The sequence below is a fragment of the Ipomoea nil genome, unplaced genomic scaffold (genome assembly GCF_001879475.1).
Source record: "Ipomoea nil cultivar Tokyo-kokei standard unplaced genomic scaffold, Asagao_1.1 scaffold0900, whole genome shotgun sequence".
Classification (NCBI taxonomy): Eukaryota; Viridiplantae; Streptophyta; class Magnoliopsida; order Solanales; family Convolvulaceae; genus Ipomoea; species Ipomoea nil.
In genome coordinates, this window is record NW_017617328.1 from 1,990,258 (window position 1) to 2,008,498 (window position 18,241).

Genomic DNA, 18,241 nt, shown 5'->3' on the forward strand with positions numbered 1-18,241 from the left:
TCAACTGATTATACTCATACAAAAGCTCCTTATACAAGTTCACTCTTCTAAGCTTTTGAAAACCAGTTATTCAAGTTGTGAAGTTTCAAAGAGAGCCATCAAATTTCACCTTCACAACCTTGAAGAAGTCTTGCATCTTATACAAGTTGATCATCCATCATTCAACCAGCCAGCCAAGACTTCAACCTGTTGGAGAACCACACAAATCTTTTCTTCCAACCCTCAACTCTGAAGAAGACGTTGATAGAGGCGGAGTAAACTCTAGGAGTTGAAAAACCTTCAAGTAGCTGTCCGACTTAGTGATCAAGGAAGCTAGCTTGACATAGTTTGTACTAGGAGTGATAGTGCAAACCTTTCACGAGTTGTGAAAGAAGAGTGGAGTAGGCACAGTTGGCCGAACCACTATAAAAATCTCACGTCTCTCTCTCAATTTACATACTGCTTTTCTTTCGTGCATTGCATATCATAAGCCCTCAAATCGAAAGTTTCATAGATATAAATTAGTGCAAAGCAATATTAAAATTCATTCAACAAATTCCGCTGCGAAATAACCCTGAAACTAATTATTTTTGTAAAAATCAAATTGAGTCTATTCACCTCCCCCCTCTAGACTCTCCTTTCGACCCTATCGGGACCAACAATTATACCTTTACCTTTTAACATAGACACATAGTGATATATAAATGCTTGACATTTATATAGCCACATAGGCAAAAGTTTATGTAGGAATTGAAGTATCCCTGCAAGTTTAGCACTATCAATCTGATGTAGAATTTTATTTATTTATTTTAAAATTTGTTTTTTTAGGTGACTTGAAATCTTCCTTGACAGCTTTTAATATTTATTTATTTATTTATTATTAGTTTGTTATTATATTATTATTATAAGAGCAACACAATCCACTACTGGAAATTATGGAATTTCCGACCACCTGAAAGTGATCTTAAATCAAGTCAAAAGCATTGTTCCGACTACTTTTGGTATCCGAAAAAACCTTTATTGCTATTTCCGACCACTTTTTGATATCAACTTGATTTAAGATCACTTTCAGGTGGTCGGAAATTCCATAATTTCTAGTAGTGATCAGTGTATTTTTGAGAGGTTTTTGTGGGGTTGGGGTCATGTCTGATATGGTGGAAAGAGATGAGAGGTGAGAGAACTAAGAAGAATGTGATGCTCATGTAAGAATAAAGTTTTTTGTGGGTTCCACTAAGAAAACAAAAAATAAAAGGAAAAATGGTCAAATAAACTTCTAACATTTACTTGAAAAGTCAATTAGCCTCTTTAAACGTTTAAAAAATGTAATTACACCCTTTAACGTTTTATATTGAGGCAATAAAGTTCAAAACTATTATACGTCATTAGGGTTTCGACATCAATTTTATCCATCTCCGGCGGTACGTGGGCGACGGTTCGACCGTTTACTAAAGAAGGCGAACAATTGGTCGCCTTCTCTAGTAGACGCTGACGTTTCGACCGTCGCCGGCTGCCAAATTGTCGTTGGAGATGGATAAAATTAATGCCGGAACCCTAATGACCTGTAATAGCAGGTCATTTACAGATTTTTGGATTTTATTGACTCAATATAATATGTTAAAGGGTATAATTACACTTTTAAAAAAATTTAAAGACTAATTCACTTTTCAAGTAAAGCTTATTTGACCATTTTTTCAAAAACAAAACCAATTGTTCCTGGGCCGCATTATGCGCACCAGTCGCGTAAAAATAGTTGGTTCCTTTTTTATTTTGTTTTTGTTGTTTCCGAAAAACCCATCAAAAAAATTGAACTATTAAGCTTTCTCTAATAAGATATGAAAGTGAGATTGCTTTTAACGGTTTGTTTGGTTGGAGGTAGTTTATGTGTAGTTGAATTGCAATTTTACAGAGATCATAATTACACTGTTTGGTTGGAGGGATTGCAATTTCACCAAATTGCAATCCTCTCCAAATACTGAATTGCAATTCCGGATTCTCCCCTAGGAATTGTAATTCAATGTTGAATTGGAGATTGGAAAGACATTTTTGTCCCTGAAGGCATTATTATTATTATTATTATTATTATTATTATTATTATTATTATTATTATTATTATTATTATTATTATTATTATTATTCTTATTCTTATTCTTATTCTTATTGTTATTGTTATTGTTATTGTTATTGTTATTGTTATTGTTATTGCTATTGGTATTGGTATTGTTATTGTTATTGTTATTGTTATTGTTATTGTTATTGTTATTGTTATTGTTATTGTTATTTGATACTGCTAATTATACGCGAGCAATATATAACAACACGAGATCAATTAAAGCAAGTAAATATCTTTATTGATCCCGGCGAAGGCCCTAAGTACAATCTACTTGGTTGCTCTGAGTGCCGACTGACTGCGGTCGGGATTCTCTAACAACAACCTATCGATCGTCCAAAAGTCCCTCCCACTGTAGCTACTGTGGGTATTTATAGCCGCTTATGCCGGGGACAAGATTCCAGCCGTTCGGCATGACCTCCACGTAGCCACCACGTGTCATCCTCCCGGGTGCCCTGCCTGTCGATGTAGAGAGCCGCCACGTGTCCTTCGTCAGCTCTTCCGCCAGAGGGCTACCGCTCGGTGGTCGACACCGTCGCTCGGGCAACTCCCGGTCGGTCTACGACCGGGTTCTTCTCGAGGAGCCCGACCTGTTGCCTGCAAAGACAAGGAAAAAGAGACAAGGCTCCCCGGTCGTGGTGAAGCTATGTCGGTCGGGATATTCCCTACCAAGAGCCCCCCAGCCCGGGCCTTTTTGATCGTCCGGGAAAAAATGGGCCGGGATGTAGAAAACCAACCGTCGGCCGCTAAACCGACCGGCCACCTGTCATTCCCTTCTCCGCCACGTGTTGGCCACTGCCGGCCTCTGCGACTGCAACCACTGCCTCGGAATCAGCGCTGGTCGTGTTGCGCAAGTGGACGACTTTCCCGCCTAAATGCCCTCCTATAAATAGGCCCTTAAGGCCCTCATTTGAACTTTCCTCAATCTTCTGAAGCAATCGGTACCCTCAGAGAGTCCCGAGCAGCAGATCGGCAATCCGACCAAGCAAAGCAAAAGTTCAAATCCTCTTCCAAGTTTCTTCACTCGGTAAGCTCCTCGCCTTTCTCCTTCCTTTACACTTCCATGCTAGGTAGAACTGCTAGGTCCACTAACTGTCCCGGACACTTTAAGTCCTTCACTAACCCCGACCGACCTTTAGGTAGATCGAAATGACGGACTCTGACAGTCAAAACGCATCGATCGCGGATTACGACGAGGAGGTCGAGCACCTCAGCGACGAGGAGGTGGACATCATGTCCTACTCCCCCGAAGCTACTAGCCGACCGGGACCAGCCTCCGAGCAGGCCGCCGCACAAGACACGTCGTCCAGCTCATCCGGGTCGTCGAGCTCTAGCTCAAGCGGATCGGGGAGCTCCGACGAAGAAGAAGAAGGAACCACGTCGGGGAGACAAGGATCCCCGACGGAAGGCGTTAGGGAAACGCCCACCCGGGTGGTTGGGGACCACCCGAGTCCTGCTCCCGAGCCGGCCGAAGAGGACACGGCCGGGCCAGCCGCCCCAGCCGTAGCAGAGTTCGAATTCTTGAACAGCGAGAATGTCGAACAACAAATGAGCCAGCTAACCAAGGGCGAGGCGGCTAGGATTGCCGAAAGGCTCATGGGTCGGGTAGAATTTGACACGAGCCGGTAGTTAGGGAATGTCATCGATCGGCACCGGGGCAAATGGATCGGGATGCACTACGACTCCCTGATGGCCCCGATCGCCATTCCCTTCACCCCCCTCCTAAATGCCTTCCTGGCCTATTACCGGGTCGTCCCGGCCCAGATCTGCCCCAATGCGCACCGGATCATCGCCTGCTTCCCGCAGATATGCGCTCGGCACGAAGCCGCCTGCACGATGGAGCTGTTCAACTTCATCTACCAGGTCAAAGTTCTCCCGGGCAACTATGGAGGCGGGTTCCTGATGCTGCAATCCCGGGCTGATATGTGCGCAATCAAAGGCCTGCCCGGGAACAACAGGGGGTGGAAGAATAGGATCTTCTCCCTCAAATACGACCCCTGGATCCTCCCGGTTGATCGCGCTTGGAGCACCCACTTTCGGAAACAAGTGGTGCCGGTCGCGACGCAAGCGCTAAGGGAAACGGTCAGCCGGATCTCGAGCGAGCTGCACGAGTACACAATCTTCCGGACGGCTGAAAGTCTCGAGGCGGCTGAACTCCCGCCCCCTACATACGAGCTACAGGAGAAGTATCTGCCCGTGCCGATGGGCGTGACAGTCGCCAAACCCGCGAGGCGAACGAAGAAAGGTTTAACTCGAGCTAACCCTCCCGACTCATCTTTTATGCCTCGATCACACTAACGATCTCTTTATTTTGCAGCTATGGCAGACTTCGGTGAAGAAGAGGCCCCCCTTCCCCCGCCCGCCAAGATCTCCCTCGGCGGCAAGAAGAAGAGCAAAGCGAAGCCGGCCGGGGAGAAGGAGATCCCCTTGGCCCGACCACTGAGCGCCTTGACCGTGACGACGGGCGAGGGCTTCATCGTCGAGCCCTCCGACGTCCTGATCACCCGGGTGGAAGTCGCCCGGGAAAAAGAGAAGGTGCCCGAGCAGGGCGTGAAGGAGGTGGGCGGCATAAAGCGCCGCCGCGAGCAACGAAGCCCGAGCCCTTCGGTCGGGCGAGAAAGGGACGGCTCGTCCATCTTGGCCCGCATTGGCAATGCGGGGCGGGCCAAGGAAGATCTGGGGAAGATGACCCCGACCCAGGTAGCCGAGAGGATCGGCTACGACCTAGCAGAGGTAAGCCTTCTTTAACTATCCATCTTTCATTTTTTGTGCAAGTGCCTTCATGAAAATGAAAATGAAAATGATACTGCTAATTATACGCGAGCAATATATAACAACACGAGATCAATTAAAGCAAGTAAATATCTTTATTGATCCCGGCGAAGGCCCTAAGTACAATCTACTTGGTTGCTCTGAGTGCCGACTGACTGCGGTCGGGATTCTCTAACAACAACCTATCGATCGTCCAAAAGTCCCTCCCACTGTAGCTACTGTGGGTATTTATAGCCGCTTATGCCGGGGACAAGATTCCAGTCGTTCGGCATGACCTCCACGTAGCCACCACGTGTCATCCTCCCGGGTGCCCTGCCTGTCGATGTAGAGAGCCGCCACGTGTCCTTCGTCAGCTCTTCCGCCAGAGGGCTACCGCTCGGTGGTCGACACCGTCGCTCGGGCAACTCCCGGTCGGTCTACGACCGGGTTCTTCTCGAGGAGCCCGACCTGTTGCCTGCAAAGACAAGGAAAAAGAGACAAGGCTCCCCGGTCGTGGTGAAGCTATGTCGGTCGGGATATTCCCTACCAAGTGGCGCTTGACGGCATTCGCCTCGCCGGCGTTGGCATAGTCTGTGACCCTCCGAAGGGCCTCCTCGTAAGTGGTCGGGGGGTGTAGGATGAAGTCCTGATACAAATGTCCCGCCCGGAGAGATATGTGAAGCATGTGGGTGGCGGTCGCATCGTCCATAGGCTCGACCTCCCCGACCGCCGCTTTCCATTTGACGAGGAAATCGGTCAAGCTTTCCCCTTCTAGCTGCTTGGCCTTCTCGAGATACATGTAGGACTTCCTCACCACTTTGGAAGTGATGAACTTCCTCACAAATTTGATCGCCAAGGTCTCAAATTTATCGATCGACCCCGGTGGCAGGGTACGGAACCACTCTGCCGCCCGACCGGTGAGGGTCGAATAGAAAGCCCTGCACATCACGGCGTCCGAAACGCCCTTCAGCATCATGTTGCTGAAAAAATCATTCACATGGGCCTCAGGATCTGCTCGTCCATCGTAACTCTTCTCCCCAGAGACCTTTAAGTCGAGCGGGTAAGGCTGGGCCATTACCGCTGCTGTGAAAGGCGTCTGGTGCAGGGTCGATTGGTTGACCGGGGGTGCTCCAGGGTACGCATTCCTGAGCTGTGCAACTTCCGCCTAGAGGTTATAGAGTAATCCTCGGGTCTCGTTGAGCTCGGCGGCTTGAGCGGCTTGGGCTGTGTCTCGAGCGCGTCGCCGTCGGTGAGATCTAGACCCGCTATACCCGGATGAAGCCTCCTGGCTAGCCTCCTGCATCTGTACGTCCTCTTGCCTGCGGTTCGGGTCTTGGGGTCCCAAACGCTGGCGCATCTCCGGTCGAAGACGATCAAAAGCTACCGCTCGGGCAACTTCTTCAGGGTCCTCCGCTTGGACGGCTTGAGCTGGTGCCTCCATCGCATCAGCACCCCCCGACCCCAACTGCGAATGAGCCGAGCGTCGAGCCCGGGATGCGGACTGACGCTGCGGCTCTACTTGTGCGGTCGGTTGTACTGGAGGGGCGGCGGCTGGAGCTGTATAAGCAGGCGTATATGGTGGATAGCCAACCGGGGAAGTGTAGCACATCGGTTGGCCTGGCCAATACCCATATGGCGGAGGTGGGACCGGGTACGGATACTGGGCGGGATACATCATCGGCTGCTGCTGGTATGGCAGACCAGGTGTTGGGTATCCCGGTTGTATGTAATTCACCGGCTGTTGGGCGGCCGGGTATGTATTTGACGGATGCGGTGGTGAGAGGTTGAGGTTGAGATCCATCGTCTGACCCTGCTGTTGGGTAGCATAGTGGTCGGAGGAGCTCGCCGCATCCGCCTAGTCGTCGGCAAAATTGTTGTGTGCCCACGGGTACATGTTGATGTAGTGATCGGGTGCTCGTCAAGACGTTGGTTTCTTGCATGGGTCCCCACGGACGGCGCCAAAATGATACTGCTAATTATACGCGAGCAATATATAACAACACGAGATCAATTAAAGCAAGTAAATATCTTTATTGATCCCGGCGAAGGCCCTAAGTACAATCTACTTGGTTGCTCTGAGTGCCGACTGACTGCGGTCGGGATTCTCTAACAACAACCTATCGATCGTCCAAAAGTCCCTCCCACTGTAGCTACTGTGGGTATTTATAGCCGCTTATGCCGGGGACAAGATTCCAGCCGTTCGGCATGACCTCCACGTAGCCACCACGTGTCATCCTCCCGGGTGCCCTGCCTGTCGATGTAGAGAGCCGCCACGTGTCCTTCGTCAGCTCTTCCGCCAGAGGGCTACCGCTCGGTGGTCGACACCGTCGCTCGGGCAACTCCCGGTCGGTCTACGACCGGGTTCTTCTCGAGGAGCCCGACCTGTTGCCTGCAAAGACAAGGAAAAAGAGACAAGGCTCCCCGGTCGTGGTGAAGCTATGTCGGTCGGGATATTCCCTACCATTATTGTTATTGTTATTATTATTATTATTATTATTATTATTATTATTATTATTATTATTATTAGGTATTTCAGTCATTGTATCACTTATTCCCTTTCAATTCAGTGTAATCTTATTTTGCATACCAAATACTAGGGGTGGGCACTTCGGTTCGGTTTATCCGAACCGAACCGAACTAGTAATAAAAACCGAATAGTTCAGGATTTTGTAATCCGAATGGTTTAGTACCGAACCGAACCGAAATCGAACGGTTTGACAAAAATCGAAACGAACCGAATGCTATATAATTTTTTTAATAAATAATAATAATAATAATAATAATAATAATAATAATAATAATAATAATAATAAAGAAGTAAACCCAAGTTCCTTGATGCTTGCTCCGCCGTTCAGTTCTCATTTTTACTGGTACTGAACCTTAAATTTTTTATTTGATTTCTTTATAGCTTGTTTTCTACATTGCACTTTTGTTGTTTGTCGCAATTGTTCTTTACCTCATAATTATATCTAACTTAAGTTATATTTACAATATTCAGTATTTTCCTTAGTTTCATGTTTTTCTATAAATTTAATGTGTTTTACAGTCATTCTAATTTTGATTTCCAGTGCATTATAATTATTTTCTAGTACTGGAATATATTTCGAGTGCACTAGCAATGACAGATTGTGTCCAAAATTAACTATATAGTAATTGACACTTATTCTTTTAATATCAACTATACAGATAGATGATTATTCTTCTTATCAATAAAAAATATTCCAACTGAATATTTTTATTTGATGTTTCATGTTTGTACTCTTTAAACATTGGATTTAAAGTTTGAACTACGTGATTCATGTTTGTAATGTTTGAACTTTGAACTTTGAAATTTGGATTCTAATTTCTAAGTATGTGATGTTTTGGTAATTAGATTGCTATTAGTATGTGATGTTAGTATTTACTATTTAGTAGTATGTTTAAACTTTGAATTATTATTTTGTTACATAACGTTTATATTTTAGATGTGGATTATGTGAATAGGTATTGATTGGTAGTATGTTTGGAAAATTATGAAATGTTTAAATTTGATGATCGTAGTTCTCGTAAAGTCTTAAACCGAACCGAAGCCCGAACCGAAACCAAACCGATTGAAATCGAACCGAACCGAAGCCGAACTATAATGTTAAACCGAATGGTTCAACTTTTCTAGAACCGAAAAACCGAAACCGAAAGAAACCGAACCGAAGACAGAAATGCCCAGCCCTACCAAATACTGTAATTTGAATTCCTACTTTATTCCTACCTTATTCTTTTCCCACCGAATTAGAATTCATTTCTACCCTAATTCTTTTCTTCCAACCAAACGGCCAAGAGTACAATAGTATTGCAGGGATAAAGATAAAATTAGAAAATGATACACGTACAGTCAGCACAAGTACAAGCTAAGAAAGGAGAGGCAGGCCATCCAGCTAGCAGTAGGCCTAACTAATTAATCTCCATATTATTCAAAGATACACATCACACATTACAGCAAACTAACTGTAGTGGTGGATTATATTGAAACACGTTTTAATTTATTCTTGATAGATGCATATATATATATATATATGCTTGGACCGACGACCACCGTAGCATATACCGGCGCCGGCCGCCGGATCTAATTAACAATAGATGCAATAATCTTGCGGGGCAACGACGATGCTTCTTCCTCTGGGCAATAGGCAAATCCAGTTTCATCGATGAGTATGCAGTGTTGTTCTTTTGCTACGCAACAGTTTGTGCAAATACCACCAACTTCCTTCACCTTTGACTCCCCCTCAGAAGCATAAGGGCAGATCATATACTCTGCCCTACCGTCACAGTTCTTCGTGCAAGCTTCTGCATGCTTCACCTGGCTTCCAACCACCACAATAATAATGCCTGCATATATATATAATCATAAACCCGGGCTAAGACGATGCCATATATATATATATATATATATGGGCAAGCTCAAGCGATCAAGAATGAATGTTCTACAGAAAAACTGAAACTGAGAATCAATCCTCTCTGTCGATCTAGGAAGATCAACGACGGGGCGGAGCCAGGATTGAATAGTGCGGGGGGCAACTACGGTTGAAATACTAAATCAAATACATTGATATCCAGTTAACATATTTCAAAATAATCAGTACATTACAAATTTAGTAAAGTTTGAATAAATAATTTATAATTGAATTTATATTAAATTATTTTGTAATATGCTTTTCAATGCACATTGCTTTGTACGGTTGAAAAAATGAAAACATTCACGCATGTTTTAAAAAGACCCTTATTATTCTTGAAAACTACCATCTTCATAACATAACATAATAGCAATTGTTTTCTTAAATACATATACTACACAATTTTTACATTATTATGCATGTTAAATTAAATACAACTAACATTTATTAGGTAACCACAAATCTGCATAATTAACCAAACAAATGCACATCCATATCCATTATTTAGAATAAAACAAAACCACTATTTAAAATAAACAATACAATATGAAACAAAAATTAACCAAACATGTAGTTAGAAAAAAAAACAGAAATTAACTTGAAAATATGCATAGATTTTGATGACAAATTATCTTGTTATACCGTATATACCGCATATATGTATGGTTCTAGAGAGAAAAACTAGTAGCTAGGTTAAATGAGGTTTAATTTGAATATGAGTCAACAATATAGTGAATACATAATTTGATATTGGACACAGCGGAAGATGTTGAGAAGATGAAGAAGTTTATAACTTAGCTTGTAAAATTAATTTATGTGGGAGTGGGGCCAAATATTTTGAAGGAACAACCAAATTTTAATATTTTATATAATATTTTTTTTAAAAAATTAATATTAAATTTAATATTTAAAAAAAATTAGGGTGGGGGAGGGGGGGGGGGGGTAAGGCCCCCCTTGGCATACCTTTACCTCCGCCCCTGGCCACCTGCATGGTGCAGGGGGCTGGCCCCCTCCCCTCAATTTTTTTTTTTAAATAGTATACTACTTATTTTGGTATTCTCCCTCTTCAAAATATTTAGTTCTTCCCAATCAATTTTGTAGATTAAATTTTCTATTTTCTAAGCTTTTCACAATATTAATTTTTATCCTCTTTAAGGAGTGACCTGGTTATATATTTTTGAAATTTTGAATCTTTTGATGAATTACTGATTTTGTATATTTCATTTCTCTTCAAGCAATATTCCTTGAATAACTGCATTCATGGCAGCTTCGGTCTTCCAAGTCAAAGAAGATCATGATGATTACATAAACAAAGAATTATATATATACGATAGATATATTCATTTGAAAGAAAGAATTAATTAAGATTAGCTCAAGCATAGGGTGATTATGTATATATCACGTGCATGCACAGTATTAAAAAAAAATATTAGTCTGCTACTCGGTTTTAGTAGATATTGTAATGTAATAATGTATGTTAAAATATTAAATAAATATTAATATATTTAATTTTTTTAATATTAATATATTTAATTATTCACTCTTAAATTGTAATTGGCCCCCGCATCATCTAATCCTGGCTCCGTCCCTGATCAACAACAATTATATTATCTCAAACTTTGATGGGGTGTTTGGCCCCAACACATCATCTAATTGGCCCCCGCATCATTTAAACTTGAGCACTAGTTTTAGGCTTTATTACCTGATTCGATCCATATCCTATATACATATATAATATATATTGTTGTAGGTTTATCCTTAAAAATTATAACTAAGGTTTAAGGTAATATTATGGAAGAAGACATACCTAGCAGGAGAGTGACAAAGCCAAGTTTGGTAGTAGCCATGGAGGGTACCTTAAATCTTCACTTGTTGGATGTATGGAATTTGCTTAGCTTGATGAATGGATAGTGTTATTCTATATCCCATTTATAGCAGTCAGCTAACAAAAAATCACAGATGAGACAAAAGTTAGGTCATGTGCTAGATCGGAATATTTATTAGGAAAATGCTAATTACCATTAATTTTAATTTACCACTCACAAATGAATTACATGATGTGGCAAAATCTTGGATATTATAATAATTATTATTATTTTAATTTTAGTTTTAATTTTATTAATAGCAAGGATTGGCAGTGCTGATTTGTGTGGTAAAATTAGAGGTGTATAGCATAATTCTATTTATTATACTTTTGTATATTATTGGTAAAATTAGAGGTGTATAGCATAATTCTATTTATTATACTTTTGTATATTATTATGTGGATCGTGGCCCACATAACTATGTGGATCATACTATTAAATAATGTACATTCAATACACAAATAATGTACTTTTAATATATTAAAAATGTACATTGTGAGTACATTATTTTGTATAATGTAATTCAATATACAAATAATGTAATTTTAATATATTAAAAATGTACATTTTGTTATGATCTAGTGATCCACACAGCACTGTGTGGACCATGGTTCACGCAATAATTTGCCTATTGTTTGATACATTAGTTATGTACACAGGAAATTCATCTCCACAATTCCACCAACTTGGGAGCCTAATTTCTAATCTAAGAAGCCAAGGATCTAAATTCCCAATAGTTATGTTGTGCAACCGAATGCACCATGCGCATGGTGCATATGATGCAAAACGACGTCGTTTTGACTAAAAACGCGCGTCCCACTTAAAAAAAAAAAATCGGGTTCGATTCTCGGCAATAGCATTATTGTGGATATATAGTTATGAATTTCTGGATATATAGTTAAGAATTTTTGGATATATAGTTATGAATTTATGGATATTTAGTTCATTCATTGTGGATATTTAGTTCATTCATTCACTGTGGATATATAGTTATGAATTTATGGATATATAGTTATGAATTTATGGATATTTAGTTCATTCATTGTGGATATTTAGTTCATTCATTGTAGATTTTTACTTCATTCATTCACTGTGGATATATAATTATGAATTTGTGGATATATAGTTATGAATTTATGGATATATAGTTATGAATTTATGGATATATAAAAATGTTATTGCCGGGAATCGAACCTGATTTTTTTTTTTTTAAGTGGGACGCGCGTTTTTTAACCAAAACGACGTCGTTTTGCATCGAATGCACCATGCACATGGTGCATTCGGTTGCACAACATAATTTGCGCTAAATTCCAATATTTTTACCATGAACCATAATCCATATTTCTTTGTGAACCTTAACCCAAAAATTATGTGTCTACAGTTAACATATTTTGACTTTTTGTCTATTTTCTTTAATATAATACCATGTACTCTATCCATCTATCTCATTTTATTTAATTTGTCTCCTTATTATTATTATTATTATTATTATTATTATTATTATTATTATTATTATTATTATTATTATTATTATTTATTCATTCATTCATTCATTCATTCATTCAACTCCTTTTAAAAAATATTTAGTAAATTTATAATTAATTTTAAGTAAAATATTACTCCTTTGTTCTATTTTGTGTTGGATCAATTAATGATGAGTACTCTTTAATTTGACACACATTATTTACAATTCAATTATTTAATATTTTTTGAGTACTACTGACTGTTACAAATTTATAATGTAGTATCTGTTCATAACTTCTTTCTTAACCTATTGAAACACAAAGAGTCAATACAGTCTCACTGCGACTCGAACCCATGATGTTCATAACTTCTTTCTTAACCTACAGAAATACAAAGAGTCAATATGGTCTCCACAGAGGCTCGAACCCATGATCTCTCATTTGGGAGAGCCACTTTGTGCCAAATGGCAATACACAAATTTAATATTTACTTTAGTGTTATTACATAATATTTATATTTGAAATCTATAGCAATACACAAATTTAAAATTTTGTGTGTATAGAAGTACCACATGAAATGTTTAATACTTTTTACTTAAAACGTACGGAGTAATACATTTTATAGATTCATAGAAAAACTATGAGATAATACATATTTATGATCTCTCATATTTTGAAGTATTTTTCTATAACTAGTTAACTACAAAACACACATTTTCTTAACAATCTAATATATATCAACATCATATTGTATATAATTTTCTAACATCTACCATCATTTTTTTTTAACAAATTAACAATCTGACATCATATTTTTAATTTTCAAACAACCAAGTTGAAATAAATAATTTTATATTTTGGGAGCAAGTAGGTATAAATAGAATCTGCCAAGCACCTTGTACTCAGATGACATGTAGTGACCTCTTCCATATGGGAGGTTATAAGATCGAGTCTCAGTGGAGGCGTTGTTGACTCTATGCTTCATAAGATTGAAAAAATATGTCTGAATAGATACTACAATGTAATAGAGTAAAAAAAAAAGTGTAAATAGAATCTCCAGTAATACCAAGACTATGTGGTCTAATGGTACCCGGGTTGGACTTCCATTTGGAAGATTATAAGTTTGAGCCTCAGTGGAGGCGTTATTGGTTCTTTGTGTTTCAGTAGGTTGAGACTACATTGTAATAGAGCCAGTAACATTCAAAAAGAATATCCATTAATATAATAAATAAAAAGAACGTAATATAAATTCATATATTTAAAAGCAAGTATTATTCACGTGTACGTGTCCAAAACCGAGTATATATATATTTAAAATACCGAGTACGTGTCCAAATTCGTTCTTATCTACTACGGAGTATTTTATATATCATTATGTATCACGTGTATTTAATTCAAATATTCAATTATGACATGGTAACGATCGAGTGTCCTATCTGGTTCTTGTCCATTATTTATCATCACGACTCATATGTATTTTTTTGAATGCCGTCTCATATGTATTTAATTTAATCTATACTATATATAAAAACAAAATCCTCAAATTTTAACTTCCCGTCCAATTCCTAAAATATCTCTCTTCCTAATAAAATATATTGATTTCTACTTTCCCATTCGTACAATAATTCTGAGTAAAAATTCTATTCTAATATTATAAAATAGTGTAATACAATCTATATCTATACTATATATAAAAACAAAATCCTGAAATTTTAACTTCCCGCCCAATTCCTAAAAAATCTCTCTTCCTATAAAATATATTGATTTCTACTTTCCCATTCATACAATAATTCTGCGTTAAAATTCTATTCTAATATTATAAAATAGTGTAATACAATCTATACTATATATAAAAACAAAATCCTCAAATTTTAACTTCCCGCCCAATTTCTAAAAAATCCCTCTTCCTAATAAAATTTATTGATTTCTACTTTCCCATTCGTACAAATTCTAATATTATAAAATAGTGTAATACAATCTATCTATACTATATATAAAAACAAAATCCTCAAATTTTAACTTCCCGCCCAATTCCTAAAAAATCTCTCTTCCTAATAAAATATATTGATTTCTACTTCCCATTCGTACAATAATTCTGAGTTATAATTCTATTCTAATATTATAAAATAGTGTAATACAATCTATACTATATATAAAAACAAAATCCTCAAATTTTAACTTCCCGCCCAATTCCTAAAAAATCTCTCTTCCTAATAAAGTATATTGATTTCTACTTCCCATTCGTACAATAATTCTGCGTTAAAATTCTATTCTAATATTATAAAATAGTGTAATACAATCTATACTATATATAAAAACAAAATCCTGAAATTTTAACGTCCCGCCCAATTCCTAAAAAATCTCTCTTCCTAATAAAATATATTGATTTCTACAATAATTCTGGGTTAAAATTTTATTGTAATATTATAAAATTGTGTAATACTATTCCTATTCTAATCTATATCTATTTTATATATCAGTGTTGCAAAAATCGTGTCTCTGGCCGCGGCGAGGAAGGCCGGAATCGGCCTCCTCAGTGGCCGCCTCGCCGGCTGAACCGGCCTTTAAATTTTATATATATATATTTTTTAAGTTGTCAAAAGTTCGGCACGGCATAATTTTTGACTCCGTTGTCCGTTTTGGACGAATGTTTTTTTGAAATCGCGTATTTTTTCGAGAGTTAATGCCATTTTTGGTCCTAGACTTATTGGGGCATTAACACTTTTGATCCTCCATAATAAAAATTGCCACTTAGTAGCCACTGTTATTGATTGTTAGACAGTTTTGATCCTCCGTCAATGACGCCGTCTGTTGACCGTGAATTAGAAGGGTTTTTCTGTCTTTTTATGTTCTAATCCTTGTATTTATCCATCCATTGGTCACTGCTACATCCATTTCTTCAAACTAAGGTTATCCGCTTCAGTCCTTTCTTACATTAAGAAACCATCTTCACCCAACTAACAATCACGAATTTTACATTTGACATCAATCTCAAGATGATGGAAACAAGTGCAGTTGGAATAGAAAGGGCGTTAGTCCATGCCTGTGGAAATTTTGTCGAGCATACAACATAACTAGAAAAGTCAGGAATATCACTCAACCCCTCCCTTAACCTTTTTGCATCAACTATAATAGGTATGCCCATACTCTTTGCCTCCTGCACTACAATCAAAGCAGTCTCATGCAGCCTTCCATCTAAGTAGACAATATTTACTCCAAGCGCTGAAGACAATTTTGATTTGGGTATGTAAACCCTCAGATATCATGGGTGGATATCCTGGAGTGAAAATGCACGTGCGAGTTTTTTTTTTTTTTGGTTGTCAACAATGACATATGTGAATGGTGAGTTTCCTCCTTTGGACACCACCATAAAAGATGTATCAACACCATCCCTTTCAAGCTCATCAAGTATTCTTTCGTCATGCGAGTCATCAGCAACCTTAGATATGATCCTTGGATTAAGACCCAGACGAATTTTATCATCCGGGTTTTATCAAAGCATTGCCAGTGTTACCACCTCCTTGAACCTCAAAGCTGGTGCTCCGAATTTTATCATCCGGGTTGGGGAATGAAGCTACAGCAGCCAGGAAGTCAACACCGGCCATTCCAACACCTCAGACAATGCGATTTTAGGGGAGCGACGGATTCCACATTTTCAGCTTGAAACTTCAATGAATTTCAGGTAGAATAACAGAGTTTTTGAGGTTGTGCACCAAGTAGTTGTGGTTAGAGAGGGAGAGAGAGAGATGGGAAGGATATTTGTGGTCAATATGGAAGGGAGGACTTATAGGTGCAAATTCTACATCACGTCATCTACAACTACAACTGCTATTTACCATAGGAGGGTTCGTCGACCTGCTGCCCTCTCTGCTTCGCCGGAACCAAAAACCACCGGTAAAGGCCCCAACCTCGCCGGATCTGTTGCTGCACCGCCAGATTTGCCTTACTGGTCCGTCGCGAGAAGGAGTTACTGCCTCGTATGCTCACCGCCGTACCCACAACTCGCCGGAGAAGAACCTCGCTGCTACTCACTACCGACGGTTACTACTTAGCCTCCAAGTCTCGCCATCTCGCCTCACAGGAGTCACAGCAGCGCTGGTCTAAACAATATTAGAAGAATAAGACAGAAAAGCCCTTCTAATTCACGGTCAACAAACGGCTTCATTGACGGAGGATCAAAACTGTCCAACGACCAATAACAGTGTCTACTAAGTGGCAATTTTTATTATGGAGGATGAAAAGTGTCAATGCCTCAATAAGTCTAGGACCAAAAATGGCATTAACTCCGGAATACAATATAAGAATATTTAATTATGGTTATATTATTATTGTGCCTCACGACCATTATATACTAACAGTACTTGAAAAGAAACTAATAATAATAATATAATAATAATAATAATAATATAAGTGGTAATAATAATATCTAAAAGTAATTAAGTGTTAATAACAATAGTAAGAATATTAACGTAAGAGTTGTAACATAGAATAAATTGTAATAATTAATAACTATAGTCTAGGATTAAATTTGGAATTGTCAGGAAAGATAAACGACCTCTGGTGAAATTAACTCTTTAATAATTATATATCGATTTAAATATTCTTAATATATTACAACAATTCCATTCCGTGCATTGCACGGGTGAAAATACTAGTTGTATCTAATGGAAATTGTATTCAAAGATTGGTTTTGAATACAATAATAAATTTCTTTATTTTTAATTTTCTTTAACTAGTAAGTGTCATGTGCGATGCACAGGCTATTATTAATTTAACAAATGAGCAAATTACACTTTTAGTCCTATGATTATAGGGGGCGCGTTAATTTTGCTCTATGACTTTTAAAATTAACAATTTAGACCCTTAACTATGCGTTTTTTTAACAAATTTGGTCCATTCGGCCAAATCACCGGGTCGAGCAACTCGGCCTTACTCGAGCTCGGGTAAGGGAGCTTAGTGCTACCCGAGCTCAATGGGCGTTGACCCGACCCGGTCTTGCCCGGGCCCTGTCAACGCGGTGATCTAACCTCCCCCCAGATTAGGGGGAGCGGTTGGAGGTTTGTTGCATATAAAAACCCCCCACCTCATCTTATTAGGACACCTTCATTAATTTCTATATACTTTGTCCTATCAAATCCTGGTAATAGCATATTCACGGCGTTTAATGTAATATACGGTCTCTACGGCCATTGCGACATCGTATTATTTATCCTTTTATTATTTACGTTCTATCCGGGTTTAATAATTCGGGCCACCACCCCGGGTTAATTAAATCCATCAATTACATTGTATTATTTGTTCATCTATACTTTCTCAACTTGTTGAAACACAAAGAGTCAACACCGCCCAACTGAGGCCTGATCTCATGACCTCCCATATGGGAGAGTCATTACATGCCATCTAAGCACAAGGTGCTTGGCAATTACAACATTTACTCTGATTAAGTAGTTGGAGACTTTACTTAATTTTACTCATCCTTGAAGACTTTACTATATATTGCCTTCCTTCATTCTGTATTTGCTTCAAACCATATTCATTGCCTTTGTTCAACCATCTTCATCTAAAAAAAATTATATTACGTAATGACAGGTATAAAATTAATCTCAACAATTTTTTGTAAATTTGTTTTTAAAATTTATGTTTTGTAAC

At 39.0% G+C, this 18,241-nt stretch overlaps 1 protein-coding gene across 1 annotated transcript; it reads right to left on the reverse strand.

The window, feature by feature from the left end:
• Positions 1-8,650: 8,650 nt before the first annotated feature.
• On the reverse strand, positions 8,651-11,157 carry LOC109179371 (proteinase inhibitor type-2 CEVI57-like). The gene is made up of 2 exons (XM_019328869.1): positions 11,072-11,157; positions 8,651-9,199 (listed from the first exon to the last, which is right to left on the reverse strand). The coding sequence occupies exons 1-2, from the start codon at positions 11,109-11,111 to the stop codon at positions 8,937-8,939; spliced, it is 303 nt and encodes a 100-aa protein (XP_019184414.1). The 5' UTR covers positions 11,112-11,157; the 3' UTR covers positions 8,651-8,936.
• Between the last annotated feature and the right edge of the window lie 7,084 nt (positions 11,158-18,241).

Bases quoted from the DNA above. Each gene is read 5' to 3' on its own strand.
- LOC109179371 (XM_019328869.1), bottom strand. From the start codon at position 11,111: ATGGCTACTACCAAACTTGGCTTTGTCACTCTCCTGCTAG. The intron at 9,200-11,071 runs GTATGTCTTCTT...ATATATATGCAG, and splicing joins CTTTGTCACTCTCCTGCTAG to GCATTATTATTGTGGTGGTT.